We start from the raw sequence: 21,515 nt of genomic DNA on the forward strand, positions 1-21,515 counted from the left end.
TACATCACCACTTTCCAAGATTAAATTTTTCCTTATAACCAGCCTGAACTTTTACATCACAACTTGAGGCCATCATCTTGCATCCTATCACTGTTAACCGGGAAAAGAGGCCAACCCCACCTCACCACTAACACCTTTCAGGTAATTGTAGAGAGCAATAAAGTCTTCCCTGAGCCTCCTCTTCTCCAGACTAAACAATCCTAGTTCTCCCAGCTGCTCCCCACAAGACCTGTGCTCCAGACTCTTCACAGCTTTGTTGCCCTTTTCTGGGCACTCTTAAGGGCTTCCCTGTAGTGAGGGGCCCAAAGCTGAACATTGTTCTGGAGGAGCAACCTCACCAGTATTGAGTAGATAATGCATAGCTAATGGTGGTGATTACGTTGAAGAATAGTGTTTTGTAGCTGAGAATTGGCTCTACCAAATAACATCATTGTGCTTGCCATAGCTATTTCCATTGAAATAAATAGGAGGCATTATTTTCAGTGACCTATGTGCGTTTTCCAGTGTAAACTAAACATGAGGCCTTCAAAGATCAGAAAAGCTATGCATATATTCATGTAATCACTGAAGTGCAAGATGGTTCTATTTCAGAGTTAAGCATGCTAATCTGAAATTCCCTCAGAACGGCATTAAAAGGGAATTCATTAACAGAAGACAAGCATATCCTGCATCATATCTATTGCGAGTATAAAATGCTCCAGAAGTCAGTAGCTGAACCTTACTTATGCCAGAAACGGAGCTTGTCCATTTTCAAGACAAAAAAGGCAAACCCTTCCTGGAAACGATTTAGTGAATTAGATACACATTTCCCATGTTTTTTTCTCCCTACCAAAAAGAGTCCAAAGAGGCTGTAGCTGTGCTTTGCCACAGTACCTTATCCCATTTCAGAGCAAGCTTTGGAGGAAGAAAGCTGTTCTTCCTCCAGGTGTACAGAGTGCTGGAGATAACAAGTTAATAGGTACTAAAGCAGACAGCAGGTAGAATGCCAATACTCCAGGATGAATGTCCATCCACAGAGAAGCTGCTTAAGGGAGAATTACATAAGTAGGGCCATAATAAGATTGCCAACCACAAAGGAAAGAGTTGTTTGTACTAAAGAGGTGAATTAATGCTTCATGTCATAAAGAAAACCAGCCTATTACAGCATCAGAAGAACAGTTAAGAGTAGAACTCATACACTGCGAAAGTACAAGCCAAGCTCACTTACAACAACCCATCCTTACACATTTTCCCAAGGAGCCTTCAAATTTATATTCACAGCAGTGAAAGCTCAGCAGTGCCTAAAACAATGAATCTGCTAAGGCAATAGACAATACTATTGTGGCCTGCATGATCTGTGGTTTTTCATATTGCTCGGTCAGCATTCCTGAAACACAATTCTTAGCAACTGAAAACACCTTATTGTAAGTATGCTACACAATGAACGCTGTCTTGTTTGAACATATTGCTCAAAGTACTTACATCAAGACAAAAATGTACGTGTAAAACATTGGTCAATTAAGTCATCGAATGGAACTGACACAGGAATGTCTTTCCTGAGGGCTGAAGACAACCGCTCCTAATATTCTCAATCCCATCATTAACATACTAACAGGAAGCTTCTTAAGACAGTGCTTCTAACTTCAACTCACGTTACTTAGAAAATGACTCAAATCCTTGTTCCATCAAAGACAAAGCATTGTGCACAGCTTTGTGTCGAGTAGTAAAAAGGACTCCCGCAAATGTTCAATTTCCAAACGCTGCAGCTGCCTGCACAGTTGGCAGCCAGCAGTACAGAACATACAAACAAGATTTATTCAAAATTCATCACAACCGCCAAGCTAGCCTCAGACCTCACTGTTTCCACAACAGAGCCCTCCATAAAGCAGGGGAGGATTTAACCCTTAAAGTCCAAGTAAGGGACAGAAAGTATTTTCATTCAGAAATACTTCAAGAGTTAATGGCTACTGTTTGGCACTACCTTAACACAGACTCCCATTCCAAATACCGTATAGATTATGCCTACAGTTCCACACCAGCAGTCTGACTCAAGCAGAAATGCAGCTAGATACAAACCAGAATTGGGAAGTTACTTAAGCCACATGCAAACTACAGAATTATAGATTTCTAGATTATGTGCTAGTCCCAACCCATTTGAGGACAACACAACACAAAGTTCAATGCTTTATTTAAAAAATAATAATAATAAATGTCCATCAAAATTTTTAGTAAATGCATCAAAAACTCTTAAAAAAAAAATAATCAGTGATGCCTTTCATTAACAAAGCAGACTGCTCATAGCACAGAGGCAATACTGATCTGAAATTAATCACTCTGGTCAAAACACCCAGCAGTGTTTCAGCACGTTTTAGCTGCATAATTCTCTCTTCTCCTTTTTGTAGGGGAAATCAAAGTGGTAACTTTTCAGTTCTGACAGATACTTGCACCTCTTTTCAGCAGGTGCTCAGATTGCACGGCAAATGGTCTTCATTAAGAAAACGACCTACGAATCTGAACCTGACATAAACTACTAGAAATGAAATGCATCCAAGCCTAAGTTTAATAAGTCTATTTTCAAAAGCTGTAACCAGAGCATGTTCAACAATAATATAAAGGAGTTGCAGAACTGTGGGGATCACTGAAAAAAAAAAAAAAAAAACCAACAAAACAACACACATTTATTTCCTGCAGAGCAGCAACACAAAGTTAAAATGCCATGAACAAATTCACAGCTATATAACTTATCTACAAAATTCTGCCCTAAAGCGTTATTCCCAAAAATTCTTAACAGATAAACCATTTTCCACAGCTCACTGCAAATTCTTATTATAGGTAAAATGCTGCTATTACCATGGAGCAGTAATGTCACAGATGTGCCAAAATCAGAAAAGACACCCGTGCATTCTCCCTCTAGCAGTTTCAGAGAGTGACACAATACACCAGGAGGAACAGCTCTATGCAACCAGGGCTACACAACATAAAAATCACAGACAAAACCAACATGCATTAAATAGAAAAAAAAATAAGAAAAAAAAAAAGAATGAAGGTGTAGGCATGCATTCCTATTTAGGGACAAGAGGGTAAGTCTTTATACTTTTGTTTTTTTTCCACTTGGCAGTTTAAGAATGTCTTTCAGGCTACAAAAGCAACTGTTTGCCTTCCATCAACCATTTGCAATTACAAATGCCCTTGTTTTGGCAACAGGCGAACGTCCAGGTAATAATTCATTTTTACTCAGGAACTGTCTCCTCATAGCATTTTTTCAAGTTGTTAGTATCTGCCTGCAGGGAAAAGCATAAGATAGAATGAAGAAAGTCTCCTTTGGGACACGTCAGCTGACTCAATTTTTCATACAGTCACCAGAGCTAGGATCAAAGATGGATCCTATCAATAAGGAGAAGACAGTAACAGGTAACAGATAGACACCCTTCTACCAACTCCAAATTGTGTTTCTTCCCTATGAACTACACTCTTTACTACTTCTGCAGCCATGAAATGCTGAAGTAATCAAAATTACTTTAAGAAATGTTTGGTTCAATCACAGAATCAGATAATCCCACCACAGTGAGTGCATGAAGAGACGTTTTTCCACACCAACCTAATTAGTGATTTAAAACAGTGGGTGAATAGCTACCAAGTCTACGGTGACATTTATTGTCAGATAAAAAAATTCCACTGGAAAGACAATTGCCTGATTTCTTAACAAAAGTGACTTTTCAAGCCCTTCCGCTCAGGGTTTGAAAACGTTTTCCTATCTGCTGCTTCCATATTTGCAAGATAATTGTTCTATTCAAAAAGAAAAAACTTCTATCCTTTTGGGCTACACAGCCAAACCACCTCCCACAAACACAGACCCAACACAACATTAAGTATTCTAAATCCCAAATTACAATAGATGCAAGAAACAATCAGCAATTTTCACAAGAAAAAAACAGTGCAGTTAAAAAATAACAGTATTTCAACAGAAGTCTTCATTTATTTCCAGGCGTTCAAATTCGTATTACACATTTGCCATTCAACTTTTTTATTTGAACATTAAAATTACAATTGGAGGGCTCGTATTTCCAGTGGTCTCTCTGCAGTAGAGATCACAGAACAAAACATAAAACATTCTACATGGTTAACAATATGACATTTAAGTCACCAGAATTACAGTTCCCAATTTTTTTTTTCCAACAGATCACATAAGAATCACATAACTGGGGCATTTCCTGTAACAGAAATATCAAACTTAGTGCTGCATTTTTAAATTTCAATATGAATATTTCTACATAAGAGCAACATCATAGATGACAGTTTGATTTAGCAAATGCACGGTACTTTGGCTGGTCTAACTGATGTATTTTTCCTCCTCTGATTAATTGTAATTAAATTCATAAAACACATTGCTAATATGCTAATATGCCCTGCATCAGTATCATGTAACAAATGCATCTTTCTTTAACAACTTCAGTGGGAAAAGGAGTAGTGTTTATTTTTACCTCACATTAGCCTTTTCATACATGCACAATTTTCTTCTACTTGTACCCTAAGTACTATTTCATCTGCAAGAAAATAATCTGTACTCAAAAATTGGAGTTTTCAAGTAAGAAGTGGTACAGCTGAAGACAACACACGACAAATCACAACCATTAATTTCAAAGTAACACTGAGTGTTTAAAATACAAGTCAACTAATTAGCCATCAGTCATTTGAGGTGGAAGGAATTTCCTCACAATTCATCTGAAAAACTGACAATTTAATTTAGCTACCCTTTTTGGTAGAACATCATGCAGATGTTAACATCAGCTCAAGTAAAATATATATATTTTAATCCATATTACAGGCAGAAATATAACTGTCAGATTGGAAAGCTATTTTTCAGTACACAAGCCAAGTAAAATCAAAGTGCCTCAAATTTTATCTACAAAATGGGCTAAGCAGCTCTGGTAGTTATCCCCACAAATACAGTAAGTGTTGTCTTGTAAGAACTGGGAGTAATTTATTTGAACATTTGCATCACAAGTTTCCACAAGAGAACTAATCACAATACTTTTTCACTTACTCTCTCCAAATGAATGAATTTAATTCTTCACCTTCCTGAACATAATTGTCTCATACTCTGATATACAACTGCCATCCAATTACTTACTACCACAGTAATCTAACTGAAGACAATGTTCCTTCCATTGTGATAATCATGCATGTCAAGGTACCCATACGAAGGTTTTAAGGTTACAAGATACAATCTAGTCACAGAACTTTTGTATTTAAAGGAAAAAAAAACTGCAAATACATACTGCAAATCAAAAAAAAAAAAAAAAAAAAAAAAAAAAAAAAAAAACCTAGAACTTCTCAGAGACCTAAAGCAATTTATTTCATGCACTGATGTTAACAGGTATTTCATTTTTGTCTATTTTGGTCCACATGTCCCTGCATGTCATTAGCAGTTGAAGAAAGTTGTGCCCAGAAACAGTGCAGCTACAGTAAGACACCTCTTCACTTTTTATTCACCCTCACTGTAGTTCCTAAATTCGTATTTCAGTAAGTTATAAAGCAGAATGACATACCTTACATAATATTCAAATTAAACAACACATATTTAATATCATTAAGTCACTTTCTCTCACCCTTCATAAAGCATGTGTATTGAATCATAAATTCTGCAGCACAAGAACAGTCTGCATATGGCACTTAGCAGAACAGGATGTCCATGCATGTCTTCAGTATAAACAACTGCATTTCGTTACTCCAGAATTAAGTACCAAATCTTGTTTACCTATATAAAATTTAAAAACACTTCTAAGTTTTCCATCAAGTGGAAAAATCATGGGAAGCAAAAAATTGTACATTCATTACATATTCTTGAAATGTCAATTCTCATGAAGTTGGTTCACCTTCTTTCTGTTAACTGCAGTCAAACAATGAATTCTTTTCCATTTCTGCTAATGTAAAGGTTCTTCTTCACTGTAGTTTTTCTGTCAGCTTTGATTCTTCAATGTGAATTTCTCTACTGGAGCGCCCATTATCTCTTCAGGTTTTATACAAACATCATATTCTCCCTTTTTCATTCTATAACCACAACACCTACAAAGATCTCCTTAGTTTGAGGCAACACCTAGTCTAACAGAATCCCCACTGGATAGAAGCTTCTCTTATCAGAATAGTACACTGGTGAATGATTGAAGTCAGCTAGAGTCATGGATTCACTATGTACCAGCGCTCCATTGTAAGCACTGTCTCTAAAAAGATAAAAGTTATGCACATGTAAGCTGCTCAAGGCAAGCCAAGTCAAATGATCTGGTCAGGCAGTGAGGGCAGGGCAAGGGCATGATAACCTGATCTTTTGGCTGTGTGACTGTTTAACCTGTGTTACAGCCTGGTTTAAGCAGTGTTGTTTACACAATACTCTCAAACAAACAGAACCAGATGTCTACAAAGACATATTAAATCTTGTTTTCTATAGAGTAAGTAATCAGTATGAGTTCAAGAATAAATTTAATGCAAAGTTTGAAAAGGGTACCTAAACTAATAACCAAGTCTGGAAGCATTTTAAATACTGTCTTACTCTGAGGTATATGTCTATTACTGTAAAAGTTTATGCATCGCATTCTAAGACCGAGAGGCCTTGAATAAAGTCTAATTGTATTTCTTAAGTCACGCAAGCTATACAAAAACTAGAACAGATGATGTGTGGATGGTGTTCCAGTGTTACTGTTCAGCATAACACTTCATGCAAATATGCAAGAAAGTCTACATACTCAGGACTGTTTACATCTGAATAAATAGGGTAAATTAGCAAATACAGTATTTAAAATTATCTACAAAAGTGTGTTTTACCAGGTATTCACTGTTTGTATCAAGTTTTAAAGCTGAAAGCTGAGGGAAACAGCAAAGGATATGAAACAAAACAAAAAAATTAAACAGACATTTTTCAAATCCCCTTAGAAAACAAAATCAGTAATTATTAACTAAATTTAAAAAGCCTACAATTAGTTGGTGGCCTTGTCAGCAAACATCTTTAAACAAAAGGCCACAAACAAACACAAAGAGCTTTACATATTACTTGACTTGTTTATTTTACACCATGAGGTGAAAGCAACACATTTCCTTTCAGTAAAGTATACACAATTAGCTTCACTCAGAATACATGTTTAATGCACATAAAAAAATTATTCATTTTACAAATTGTTTCGCAATCCAAATATACAATAGCTTGGAAAACAATATTTTAGAAAACAAAAGCCAATGTAAAAAGACTGCTTGAAACAACTAATGTGATAAAGATTTCTGTATGGCTCTGTCTTTACAATTTTCTTACTGCATCATCAATATCAGAAATCTGTTCCTTCAGCTGGTTCCACTGCTCTGGATTTAAAGAAATACCTGAAATGCATTAAAAACAAATATTTAGTACAAAAAAGAAAACCGTAGTTCAGTATCTTGTATACTTACAATCCAGACTGATTTCATACACAAAGCCTACATCACAATTATTAATGCTCCAGATACATCAAATTTAGTAACAGACTGAAACCACTTACTTGGAATACTTTAGAAATTGCCTATTTCTAGAGAAGTTTACCTTACAAAGAAAACAGGCAACAACATAAATTCATTCACACATGTTTCATAAATACAGGAAGAGAAACAGAGCTCTGGATCTGAAAGGAGGCAGCACAAAAGCCCTGCTGCCTGTAGGAAACCAACTGTATTTCTATTTGCTCCTAAAAGCCAACCTCTGTGGATGGAACTTCATATATTTATGATGTAACATGATTCTGGTTGGTTATTGTTTCTCCTTTTTTCTTAATGTACCATGAAGAATGAATCCTAGCACTCACAACTCAACATAGAACATCTTGCTTAGCTGCCTTTGTTCTTGATGTTCAATTTAAGATCACTACAAATGCTCATGACATTCAACTAATTAGCCCCCCTCAATCCATCTCCTCAGTTCTGAACATTTACTTGTTTGAGCTACAGACCACATTTCCATTGTGCTTTACCCTTCTCACTCTTTCCCTACAATCTCTATGCCAACTCTACCCAAGTAGAGACTCACATGCCTACCTCACTCTCTGCAGTGAGGCTCTTCTAATATTTACCCCCTCTCTATCCCTCAGTCAATTCATTGCCTTCTCCCTGTACATAGAGCAGGACCTGAAAACAGGTGAAACTGTTAATTCCACTTCTGGGGAGCATCTCTTTTTTTTTTTTTTTTAATTATTTTTTTATTATTTTCCCCCTTTCTTATTACCACCAGAGTTCCATCATAGAATCACAATTATTTTAAGCAGAAAATCATCTGCATGTCTCTGCTTTAAGCAGTTGTTCCAACAGTTCTTAGGGGAAAGGTTCTGAAAAGTTGGCCAGGCATTGCTAGGATAAAAAATACCATCAAGTTGGCCCAAAACAACATATCCTAAGGACTGTATGCAGGCATGTATTTCAAACCTGCTGGCTGAAACAGTCTGACATAAATTTCTAACAATCAGATTTCTTCTATTTTTATTACAAATTTACAATTGTATCCTTTTTTTAGGATTCCTACATAAGCAGCCTTTAAGTGTACCACTAGAATATCACTCAGATGCTATATCTGGTTAGCAATTTTATCCTAATTAAATCCAGACTTGTTTGATGCCACTACAAACATTTTCACCTGTATCACATAATTTTTGTGAATTTGCCTGTCCATTAAGAAACACTTTGGTTTCCCACTCAAGCTTTCAATTGATGTATCTTGAGGTAGAAATGAAAAGAACAATTTAGCCCTTCAAGCTTGGAGCAACCACTTTTGCTACCACTTTTGCAGTAAACCACAAACCACTTTTGCAGTAACACATTCAACAAAGACCTCCTTGTACAACCTGTTCACATAAACCTACAGTGGTTATTTAAGACACGCTGAAAACAATTCACAAGCTTTCCAAGTGTTTGTTCACTCTCTTGCTCCTGGACACACCAGGAAAATACAATAACCCTTATTCTGATTCTAGATTAAATGACTTCCATCTTCAGAACAGAACAATTCGTGCTAACCTGTTTCATTGGTACAATATGAAAAATAATATGTTTCTAAAGAAGCAACAAGACATTAAGAAAAGCACTACTACTGCAATGGTCAACCTATCCTTACTTCACAGATAGCAAAAGTCCTGAAAATGGTCCATTAAAATGATGCCATAAAAATCAGAGGGCAGTGGTAACTAAAGACTTATGTGCTGTGCTGCAGGTTAAACAGACACAGAAAGTGTTATATGAAATGTTTCTGTTATTTTAATCTGAAATTAAATAAAAACTGAAAAACACAATTGTTTTAAAAGACTTAATACATTATTCCAAATAAAATTAAACCTTTTCAGTCTATTTAGAAATAGAGATCGTATTGGAAAAAAGGTAAGAAATTGATTTAAGGAACAGAGGGGAAAAAAATTATGGTTGCTACAATAGATTTTAATTGATGCTGTATTTCCATAAATTGTGCAAGATCCACTTAGAAAAATGGACTCAGGCCAACTCTGCTTTTGTTGCTTTTATCTCCAGGTAAAACTAATCATTTTTTATAATTAAAAATATTATCCTAAAAATATCATGCAGTAACAAACTATATAGATCTGACACAGAATTTCCCAGTAAATTGAAAGCAATGTTTTGATACACAACAATGTAAAACAGAACAGTACCTTTTCTGCCAGGCTTCATTTCACCTTCTTGATCCATCCAATATTCTCTAATATCAATTAAAACTTTCCCTTTAAAGTCACGAACACTGACATACCTCATTTTGCCAATCTGTTAAAACACAGAAGACATTTTATGCATTTTACATATTACAGTATTCACTTTCCCAAACAGTATTAGGCTCAGATGTGTGACACGATCCACTGCAGCTTATTTTAGATACCTGAGAAACAACCAGCTCAAGAGCTTAATCCAGAGTAGTCAGTAGGTTAATAAGTAATGACAGTATAAATGGATGAAGGACTTAAAACCAGTTGAGCATTCAACACTTTTTTTTTTTTTTTTTTTTTGGCAAATCTCACTCTGTTGAAGTAAAAAGCCTACATCCTTAGCAAGTGGCATTCTTACAAGAGTATTCGGATTTTCTGATTTTTTTTTTTGTCTCTATTATAAACATCTTTGTTAACAGCAGTTGTAAACACAGAGGAAGAGAGAGAGCTCTACTCCAAAATACATATTTCAGTACTATCCCTATTGACAAAAAAAAAGCAAGTTAGATATACACACTAGTTGAGTACAATTTCTAGATAGGCCTTAATGTTATTGGTTGTTTTTTTGTTGTTGTGGTTTTCTTGGTTGTTTTTTTTTTTTTTTATAAACACAGCAGAAGAGATGAAAATGAAAGGAAGACATTAACTGTCCCACACTTGCTCCTCTTCCTCCAGGTATACTTAATTGAAACAGTGAGTAAAAAACTTTAAAAAACTTTGAACGTTTACCAACACATACCACAGCATGAAACTGGTTTTGTTAAAGTGATGCTTTTGGAATTTCATCATTTCAGTGTGTTTCTTTAATTTTTTCTTTTGAGAGGGTGGGGAACTACAGGAGGAACAACAGCAAACTGCATCACACTTTGGATCGCATTATATGTTTAGACTTTCTAAAGGTTTTCACACATTTAATGGAAGTATTAGTTCACACCAAATCAAACTACAATGGAAATTTGAAAATCAGAAATTAGATAATCAAAACACACAAAGACCATTACTTTAAGAAATGCATTTTGTATGCATTGCCTGGATAGACTTTACGAAGAAAGAACTCATTCCTAAATAAACAAATTTAAAATAGAATATTTGACCTGGATTGCTGAGCTGAGCCAATGGGATTAAGTTTAACAAGACCAAGTGCTGAATTCTGCACTTTGGCCACAACTACCTCAGGTAACTCTACAAGCTTGGGACACAAAAGCTTTTAGACAGTGCGGAAGAAACAGACCTGGGAATGTTGGTCAACACACTGCTGAACATGAGCTAGCAATGTGCCCAGGTGGCCAAGACCAATGGCATCCTGCATTCTATCAGAAATAGTGCTGACAGCAGGAGCAAGGAAGTGACCCTCAGCTTTGGTGAGGCCACACCTTGAGTACTGCATTCAATTTTAAGCTCCTCACTACAAGAAAGACATTGAGGCCCTGGAGTGTGTTCAGAGAAGGGCAACAAAGCTGGTGAGGGGTCTGGAGCACAGGCCTTACACAAGGAGCAGGTGAGGGAGCTGGGACTGTTCAGTCTGGAGAAGAGATGGGTCAGGGAGACCTTGCTGCTCTCTGGAACTCTCTGAAAGAAGTTGTGGTGGGGTGGGGGTCAGCTTCCTCTCCTGTAACTAGCAATGGGATTTGAGGAAATGGCCTCAAGTTGCACTATGGGAGATTCATGTTCCATGTTAGGAAGAACTTCTACATAAGAATGGTGAAGCACTGGAATGGGCTGTCCAGGGTGTGGTGATGTCACCATCCCTGGAGATGTTCAAGAAACATTTACATGTTGCACTAAAGGACCCGGTTTAGTGGAGAAATACTGGTGATTGGTGGACAATTGGACTGGATGATCTTGGAGGTCTTATCCAACTCTGGTGATTCTGTGCTTGATTACTTTCTAACAGAACTAATGCACATCTTCCACTGACAATTTAACAGAGGATCACGTATATCTTACTAGCATTATTCTTCACAAGGAGAGTGGTTAGGCCCTGGAACAGGCTGCCCAGGGAGGTTGTGGATGCCCCGTCCTTGGACGTGTTCAAGGCCAGGTTGGACGGGGTCCTGGGCAACCTGATCTGAATGTGTACGTTTGGTGGCCCTGCTAGGCAGGGGGGTTGGAACTACATGATCCTTGAGGTCCCTTCCAACCCGGGTGATTCTGTGATTCTGTGATTCTGTGATTAAGTCTGACCAGAAAACGTGAATTCTCAAATCAACAATCACCCACAGATGTTTAAGTCAGAAGCCATTACTTCACAAAATAGATACAAACATGTATGCTTTAAGTTCAGTTAAGGCCATTTCTTCTTATACAGATCATGTTGAATTAACTCCAAAATTTTAAAGCATTCTTAGATAGTATAAGCCTAAAACATGTTTTTCTTACTTCAAAGTATCCTTTTAAGTGAACAATAAATTTCAGTTTATATTATTTTGCAATTGATTTATTAAATACTTCCACAGCATTACAAATACAGCAGACAAAAATAAGGCATGATGTCAGATGAGCTGAGTTCTTTCAGACTTAACTTGGTATGGCCCGTAGGATTGGCCAAATCTGTCAGCACTGTTGGCAAAGAATATTACAAATAGCTTGCATAAAAAACATTTCATGGTTTTTCACTGCAATACTTCACCAGCTTCAAGTTATTAATACTTAAAGCAGCAGTACTCTGGAATTTCTATCAATTAACTATTAGAACATTACCAAATAATTTCAGCATTTTCTGAAATGGTCTGGTGGTTGGTGAGCCTGCCCATGGCAGGAGGGTTGAAACTAGATGATCATTATGGTCCTTTTCATCCCAGGCCATTCTATGATTCAACGATTTTCATATCGGACTATTTCTAGTTAACTTAGACTTGCTGACTATGTGATGTTTAGCTTAATGTTTTTCTTCTCCCCTCACCTTATTGTAGGTGAATTAATATAGGTGCTCTCAGATTCTAAGCCTTTCTACTGTATCTGCATCTCTAATCCACTGTGTTTTTATCAGATTTTATTTCTTAGAGCAAATCTGGGATTCTAAGTTACATTTAACGGTTCTGTCCACACATCATCTGAACGCTCACATTAAATAAATTTAATGTGACCATTAAGCTGAGCTTTATACAAAACAGTTGTCATTGCAAAAAGTTTTAACTCTCGTTTCTGAAGTAACTCTTATTAGCAATTAAAGTTACTAGAATTCCCCAAAATAGAGATTTACTCAAGAAAATTGATATTTTTTTTCTCTTTTTCTTTCAAGTTCAAATACCTTTCGTACTGGCATTAAGTCATCTCTGAACAACTTTCCAATGCAGCAGCTCATAGTACTAGAAAAACTTCCTTGGGCCCTGGGCTCAAGCACTTTGTTATCACTGTAATCACAGTAGCGTTCCAAAAGAGTATGATTTATAGCAGTGTAATTTATGATGTTCAACTTTCATGCACAAGTCCATATGCTTTTTATAAAATACCACAGTTTTTTAGACATACCACTCTACTAAATTAAGTACATCAGAAAACACAATTTCCAAGTTTTCATTTCTTAGAATACAACACACTGAACTGCATCTAGGTTCCTTTCGCAGCTATCCAACTGACTTCTTGTACGAGTTTCACCTTAATCGACATTTTCGTTCCCATTGCCAGTTTCCTCTAAACACACACACTGAAAGTAGAAACTGCAAAAAAGCAGCCATCTTTGTACTGTGAGGAGCACAGAAAGATAGTATAGACCCCTAGAATGCAGAGTCCTGTAAACAGCTGGGCTCTGCAACACACCAAATTGGTTTAGAACACTAATTCTGAAACTGATACGCAACATTACCTCTCAAACACCCTTCCAGATCATTGCAGACATCTATTTTTAGGATCTTACGATAGGTGAAGACATTGCGTTTGTGAAACCGATGAACGTTATTTCTGACAAGTCAAAAAACACGTACAACTTAACTCTCAGAAAGGAGGGAGTGGGGATTCTTTTCCAACACTAAGTAGTAACAAATTTTGTGAAACATCCTGGCTCCATTCTGGACAGTTACTAATAATGTATCCTGACAGTATTAACAAACCTTACCCAAATTAGGCATGAGTAGAAGACAGGATTTGTCAAACTACCCAGAGCACGTGATGCAAACCTTATATGAGCTGAAGCCACAGATGGGAATCTAATGCAAGAAGACTAAAACCTTCCACACAAATAACACTTGTCCTTAGGACGGCTAGTAACACATCATGCAAGGAGCAAATTAATTTTCTGGATCTCAATTTTGCCCAACCCAACTCCCTTCACCAAATTCCTAAGTATACAAAGCTACCTTTAAAGTCTATAAAGGCCAAGACACATAAGTAAATAGGTAAATAAATCTTCATACTGAAAACAATTTCCTACCACTTATAATAATTCTACACTTCATGAGCTTCAAGTATTAACATTCATTTTAAATAAAAACATTAAAACACAGGTCTTGCAAAAACTGATGTCATAATGAGCTCTACACTAAAAAGGAAGCTGCAATTCTTCCAGAATACAGCCTAAACATTTAGAACCTTAAGTCTCTATGTTTCACATCATATGTTGCCGCTCCCACACAAAAAATGGATATCACAAAACTGAATATCCTGTGAATGCTTCACATCCTGATTTATACCAGTTCAAGTAGGGTGTTAAGTCATACTGCAGTGCCAACCGCAAATCAGAGATCACTTTACTGCTACAAGGAACTAAAAAGGAGAGAAAGTTTTCTGTATTACTAACAGTTTCAGAACAAACAAAATTATACCTACAAATTTAAAGACTAGAACTTTAAGCATGATCTCCTGGGTAGAGCAAAGAGAGAGGAAGTAACTACAGACTCACAATGCTATTTCTACACCGAAACAGACGCATCTCAGTTAAGGCATATAAGCTGATGTAGCACTACAGTGCTTTCATAACAGAATAAGCAACCTAAGAAACATTTCTGTTAAGTAACTAAAAGGTAGGCAAATACCAAAGAACACTGATGGAAGAGTCCAGACATTAACATGTATTCAGTTGAAGTCCTCCCACCAACTATACCTGAGTAAAGACCAATAATTAGTAGCAACTGATCTGCATTACAACATCAGTTATGCAGATCTTTTGTCTGGAAAACAATTTTTTTGCTATATTATTTTGCACAGCAATAGCCCAAAGCGACTTATTTTGCCTTACCCAGAAATGGGATCATTCTATTAAATATCCTCCCCTGACTCCTTCAGAAGCTTAAGAATAAGAGTCTAAGTTTCTTCTCTACTCTCTGCTTTTATTAATCCAGCTAGTCACAGACATTTACTAATTCCAAGCTACATATATTCTTACACAGCTTGCAGTATACATTGCTACTGCCCCACCTAACCCTAAAAGTTAGTCTACCACTCTAAGCTCACAAATACATTGTGCTGAGGAAAAAAAAAATCTACATTCACACTATCTAAAACAAGAACATCAGAATGGCAGTCCTTCTGGATGTTTAGTGAGAAAAAGTTAACAGTAGTTAACAAAATACACAAGTTAGAGATGTAGTCAATGAAATATGTAAAGCGGGGTCTGTCAAGGTCACCAGGCGTAACCAGGCGTAATTTGAGTGGGCCCCTTGTGTGGTTAGCGAATACATGAAAGGGGGGCTGTGACAGTCATCAGGCTCTGTGGGGGCTCCTTGACTCATGAGAAACCATGATGAGACATGGCAAGACAAGACATGCCACACGTCTATTGGGCACAGATAACCGTAGCAAGGATGATTGGTAGCACTGTGAAATAAGGGACAACTATAAGAAGAGTGTGTTGCTTGCAATAAAGGCCATTTGCCGCTCACCACATTGGTGTCGTAAAAGCGTGTGATTTGGCCGTGGCTGTCTGAGCACTTCACAACGGGACATTAATCAGAGGTTGCCGAAGCAAAGGCAACACCTGCATCACAAAGAAACAAGCAAAACTTATTCCAGGGCACTTCCTTATAACACAGAAACCAAGTTGCCCTTGACCTAGTTAAATAGGAATTAAGAGACCCTATTTCACTTTCCAAGAACATTTCTTTTAAAACCTCTGATTAAAAGAAGCGTCCACGCAGAGGTCGTCCCAATTTAACATTTCCAGTGTATTTATGATAAGTGCTGTATTTGCAGACAAAATGACTACCCACAGAGTTACCATGGGCAAAATGCACGAAGGCTGGACCAATTGCCACAACTCAGTTTCTTTTATTTTACTAAGACCTGATGATTGTTTTCCTGAATACCTCACCTGCACTGCATCATTCACTGTAACCCCCCCCAAAAGGACACTTCAGGAGAGTAGGCACCATACAATAAAGACATCAACTCAAAATTTATATTGAGTATGACGTAACAGGCTGCCTTAAAAAAGTCATTAATTTTTACCTGAAACATATTCTCATCTCTGTTGCTGCTTTGTTTAGAAGAAGCGGCACCTTTTGAACTCTCACCCGTCTTTTGTTTCTTCACAGGCTTTTCCGGAACTGCTTGCTTTTTCCGCTTTGCCTTGGAGCAAGAATAAAACAAACACATGAACCACAACTCATTCTTACCAATTATAGAAAAGCTTACATTAGAGGCTGCAAACTACTATCATGCAGCACACACTATCACTTTCCTTTTGTGAAGGCAGGACTCCAGTGTCATACAATTTCAAAATTAGTCTCCAAATGAGTCTAACTCTGTTCTTTGTGAAATTTACCAGAATGCTTCAGCTTCAAAAATATTATACTATTTCACTCATTATTTTTAAGAGCCCACTCTTTTTGTAACAGCAATGCTGTTGGTCCACTAGTTTTAATTAAAAAAATAAAATCTGTTGAAAGTTTCACATTCCTTTCCAGTGAAAGCAACAAAAATGCATGACAGCTAATAACACTTCTGGAAAAAAAAGACAAAATAAGAGATAATGAAGAAAAGATCTGGAAGTCCCCTCTATCAGGGAAACATTTTTTCCGTTTTTTAATCAGAGTCCAATCTCTGTCCTTAGCAAGATAAATTAAACACGTTTTTAAAACATTCAGATCATATCACCTCTATATCACATTACTTGCAGTTGCTATAAAGTTACTACCTTTACCAATATTTATGCCAGTAATCATGCTCCTATAGCTCATCTTCTCTTCATCCTCCATTTCAAAGAAGTGATACAGATATCAAAAGTTATTCTCAACTGTCAGAACTACACTGTGGATAATTTATTTTAAAGAGGAATGGTTGCAACAGATGTAGGCAGTTGTGACAACAAAACCCACCACAGCAGACTGTTCAAGTTTAATTTGTCAGGAATGCATACCAGTTTTTGAGAGAATACTATACAAATACAAATCCATACCAGGATTTGAGAGAATGTCTGGTTTGTTTAGGGCAATTAAGTCACATTTTAATCAGTAGAGCAGCCTACGTTTTCTCAAGTACTGACTATAAGTCTGCATTAACACCTAGCATTAACTCCACTGTATGCTGGTTCTGTTAATAATGACTAGCATACTAGCAGAAATTCACAAATTAAATGATTACCAAAAATAACTGTGAACACTCAATTTACACATTTACAAATAGCTAAGAAATTAAAATTAATCAACTGAAAGACATCCAACTTGGCTGAGCATTTAAGTGAGGAAATAGCAGACAGAAGAAACAGATCATACTAAAAGTCAAAATCTGAAACAGAAGAAAAATATGTATAAACGAGAAAATCAATTGGCAGAGATGACAGGGCAGTTGGAGGTTTTCATTTTGAACCAGCAATAAAAAAAATAAAGAGGGGAGGTTGGGGTAGTCTTAAAATTAATCCATATTCTTGCCACAAGGGGCAGCTGATACCAAAATCTTTTCTTTCTTGACACAAGGCAAGAAGGAATTCCAGGAGGATAGAGTCTAGCTATACCACATGGAAAAACCTAAATAAAGCAAAATACAACCTAAGAAAAAAGTTCACTGCAAATCAAAAAGCATATTTTCTACACAAGCCTTAATAATATTTTTTCCAGGCATTTGATAAATGATATGGAATGACACGTATTTTGATACATAAATGTTAATACAATCAAAATGAACTACACATAATTTTCACCTTTTTGTCAACTTCACTATCTGAATCACTGGCAGATGAGCTTGAAGACACGAGTTCCTTTGACTTAGGCATTCTAGGATGAGAAACATAATATAAGAACACTACACAAGAAATAAATCACTTTACATCGAGAAGGCAAACTTGATACTGTTTACTGTCCTGAAGACTTTCCTGACTTTTCACACACTTTAAGGCACATTAGAATGCAATCTCATACACAGTTCCCTTTTATAGCTTTTTTTTTTTTTTTTTTTCCTCCCCTGCAACTGTCTTAAGTGTGGCATTTCAGTTTTCAAACAGTTTAAGGACAGTTTTCTGCTAGTTCCATTATGGTTTTTAAAAGAAAAAAGGAAAAAATACAATACAGTACATGACGATCCTCAGTTTGAATTCTCAATACTACATTAATACATTAATTTAACCTACAAAGACCACAGCATTATCCATATTCTTACACAGGCATTATGGCTAGTTGAATTTGCAAGCAAAAGCTATACAATAATCTTATAAGAAGCTAAGCTCCCCTATCAGTAATACAAGATCTGAAAAAACACATTAGTTACAATGAACTACAGTTCTGCTATTATTTCAACTGCAGCTTTAACAGATCAGTCACTAGAGTCTATTCATTTGCCAGACAAGTGGACATTCAAGACTTTCCTTGAATGCATGTTGCCAGATGTACTTCTGCATCTCTCCACTATGCAAACATGTGGTTAGATACAGCAGCAGAACATCCTGCCTGCTACTAGAAACTCTTTGTAATAAATAAATAGCTCATTTGTTCTTTCCTATTAACAAGCATGACAGAGAAACAAAGATAAGCTAAGGAAAGCTAAGAGAAGCAAGTCTTAGCAAAGGAAGAGGAACAGCATCGTTTTCAAGTCGGTGGTGAAATCACAGAGCACAAGTATAATGCTAGTAGCTCGATGTAGTTGAAAAGTGGGACAAGTTCTGTCGTCACAGCTCAGAGTACAATGCTGGGAACTGCAGCACTAAAATGAAACGGGGCACGGGGAAGCAGACCAGGACGGAGGCAGAGGGGATCTGGAAGAGGACAAGCACAACAAGGACGTGAAGGTGGGGCACAGAAAGAGGCTGATAAGAGGGGGCCAGGGGCCCACAAGCCTTTAAGCCTGCCTTGGAATGCGCGAATGGCGGCACGGAGGAAGGCAGGGGAGGAAACTGCAAAAAGGAGAAAGTGGGAGCGGAACGATCTGCTGGAAAGAGGCAGGCAGGCAGCGCGAGGAGACGGTGAAGCGCCGGGGGAGCGAGGGCGGAGTGAGACGGGCCACGCAAAGACGAGGCGAGGGAGAGGAGAAAGACAGGCCGGGAACAGCCGTAGGCGGATCCAAGCCGCCATCTTCCTCCCCTCCTTTCCACAGCTCCCGCAGCCCCCCGGGAAAGAGGGGCGAGGGGCCAGCGGGGCCAGGAGCACGGCCCGGGTCCTGCGGGCTGGGCGGAGCGAGGGGCCGCGGCTCAGCGCCGGCGGGAGGCAGGGAAAGCCGAACAAAAAGGAAGAAAGGAGGGAAGGAAAAAAAAGGGTCTGGGGTCGGCTGCGGGCAGGGCCTGATCCCGACGCGGGGGAAACGGAGCCGGGCGGTTCCCCGACGCCATTTTCTCCCTCCCTCCCTTAAATCCTCCTCGCCCCCCAACATGGCAGCGACTCCTCCCCGCCCCAGGCCCACCGCACAGCGGGGCATCCCCCCCGCGGGGCACAGCGGGCGCTCAAGGAAAGGAGGAAGGCTGCGCCGCACGGCTTTCTCCGCGCCTCCCCGAGGCTGGCCGGGAGACGCCGAGCTCTGGCGGCCAGCCTCAGGAGGGAGGGCGGAAGAAAACGGCGGGAAGCTGCGGGGGGCTCCGAGGAGACCCTGAGACTCACGTCCTGCTCCGCGCGCTGCCCCGCCGTACCAGGAGAGGAGCGGAAGTGACGCCAGCGGAGCTCCCGCCCCCGCGCCGCGCCACGTGACGGGGAGGAGTGCTTAAAGGGCGCGCATCCCTTTGTTGCTCGTTCCTGCTTCCCTCGTGCTGGCTGTGGGGATGCGGGCTGCAAAGCGCCGCTCATGAGGGAGCAGCGGGAAGCAGAGAGCGTAGGATGGCTCTCAGCGCCCTAGCGGGGCCCTCGGCTATATGAACTGCCGCTCTCAGTTCCTCGAGCTCCGGGGTGGGAGAGGAAGTGCAGTGGGAGTACGGCCGCTGCTTTGCATGCCGAGACCGCAGGCCCGGCAACACCTGAGGCCGCTCCGCAACGCGCCGCTTCCTCCTTGTCCTCTTCCGCCTTCCCTCCTTTATCCTTCCCCCCTTTCTCTTTGCCCGCTCTGCTGTCTCTCCAGGGCCTGGGGAGCAAAGTGGAAAAGCTGATGATGATGATAAGTCCCCCTAGTTTGTGCAGAACGACGCGGTGAAATAAATCAAACGACGCGGTGAAATAAATGAAAGGTGACTGTAAGCACCCTTGACAGGGCAGCTTGCTGACCTCTGTTGTGGTTTCACCCCAGAGCCTGCTGCACCAGAAGACCGGCGCTGATGGCGGCTGCACAGTGGTTTGGAAAAGAGAGGAGGCATGGCTGCTCTAAAGTGCTCCTCGGAGAAGCCAAAATAGCACCAATTTAGAAGGAAGGGAGTGAGGAGGAGATGGGAAGGAAGGCTTCTGCCAGTCTCGCACTCGTGCCATAGTTGAACAACCTCTTGGCTTGCCTGAGCTATATTGAGTGAAGAGGGATTGTCTTGTGCCGTGTATAAAATATAATTCATGTATATATGTAACAAAACTTTTTTTTTTTTTTTTTTTTTTTTTTTTTTTTTTTTTTCTAATTAAAACATAAAGAGGGCAACAAAACTGGGTTTGGGATGTTTGACCTTGTTTCTGTGAAACATGCACCACTGGTTCAGTGGCAGAGGTTGCCATTCTCAAGGAGCTTGTCATGAAATTTTACTCCTCCTGGACTTCACCCTGGAAAATGGTTGTTCATAAATATAAGTGCTACCAAAAACTGATGATGTGAATAAGGGGTGATGCAGAAGTAAGGGATATTTTTCTCTGATAAGAAGCCTCTTACAGAAGTCTGGTGAAGTGATTCAATTAGCCTTTTCTTTGAATAGATTGTCTGATTGTAACTCTGTATTTCTTTGTGCCAAGAGGAGGACACTGCAGATGTTATAGTTACTCTTACCCTCCCAAGAATAACAGTTAAAAATCCCCAAGCTGCATACCCTGTGTTTCATTTGCCATTTGTAGAAGTTACTGCATTCAGAAGTTTCACTGATTGGTTATTTTATAGCGATTTTATATCTGCTGCTCCTTTCCCAACTGTGAAGTAGAGTTTAGGTGAGAAGTTTTGAAATTATGCCTAATTTTGAAATATGTACTTATTTTTTCTTGTATTTTACTTTCATCTCTGTTTTAGATTTTATCATAAAATATTTAATGTTACTTTCATGAGGAAAAAAGGGGCTGCTAAATACACAATTTGGCAAATTTATAATTTTGGAGGAAAAGTGAATAAACTTAGGTATAATACAAGTTTAATAATTAAATCATAAAACTTGCAAGTCTCTTTCATAACATAAAACACATAACAAAAAAACATGTGTCTTCACAGGTACACACACATATATGTAGGCTGAAATATTATTATTTTCAGTCACTGCATTTTACCCACCAGGTGCACATGCACATGTAATGTGCAACTCATGGATCTTGATTCGACCGAGTGTTTGTGGTAGGCGTGAGTCGTGGAGCTGGCACT

At 38.7% G+C, this 21,515-nt stretch overlaps 1 protein-coding gene across 1 annotated transcript; it reads right to left on the reverse strand.

Annotated features, from left to right (window-relative positions):
• Positions 1–3,935: 3,935 nt before the first annotated feature.
• On the reverse strand, positions 3,936–19,749 carry SUB1 (SUB1 regulator of transcription). Its single transcript, XM_052670605.1, has 5 exons — positions 19,649–19,749; positions 17,767–17,839; positions 16,077–16,196; positions 9,648–9,756; positions 3,936–7,344 (listed from the first exon to the last, which is right to left on the reverse strand). Exons 2-5 carry the CDS (start codon positions 17,836–17,838, stop codon positions 7,265–7,267), a joined length of 381 nt encoding a protein of 126 aa, XP_052526565.1. The 5' UTR covers position 17,839; positions 19,649–19,749; the 3' UTR covers positions 3,936–7,264.
• Between the last annotated feature and the right edge of the window lie 1,766 nt (positions 19,750–21,515).

Source organism: Tympanuchus pallidicinctus, unplaced genomic scaffold (assembly GCF_026119805.1).
Source record: "Tympanuchus pallidicinctus isolate F22 unplaced genomic scaffold, pur_lepc_1.0 scaffold9, whole genome shotgun sequence".
NCBI lineage: Eukaryota > Metazoa > Chordata > Aves > Galliformes > Phasianidae > Tympanuchus > Tympanuchus pallidicinctus.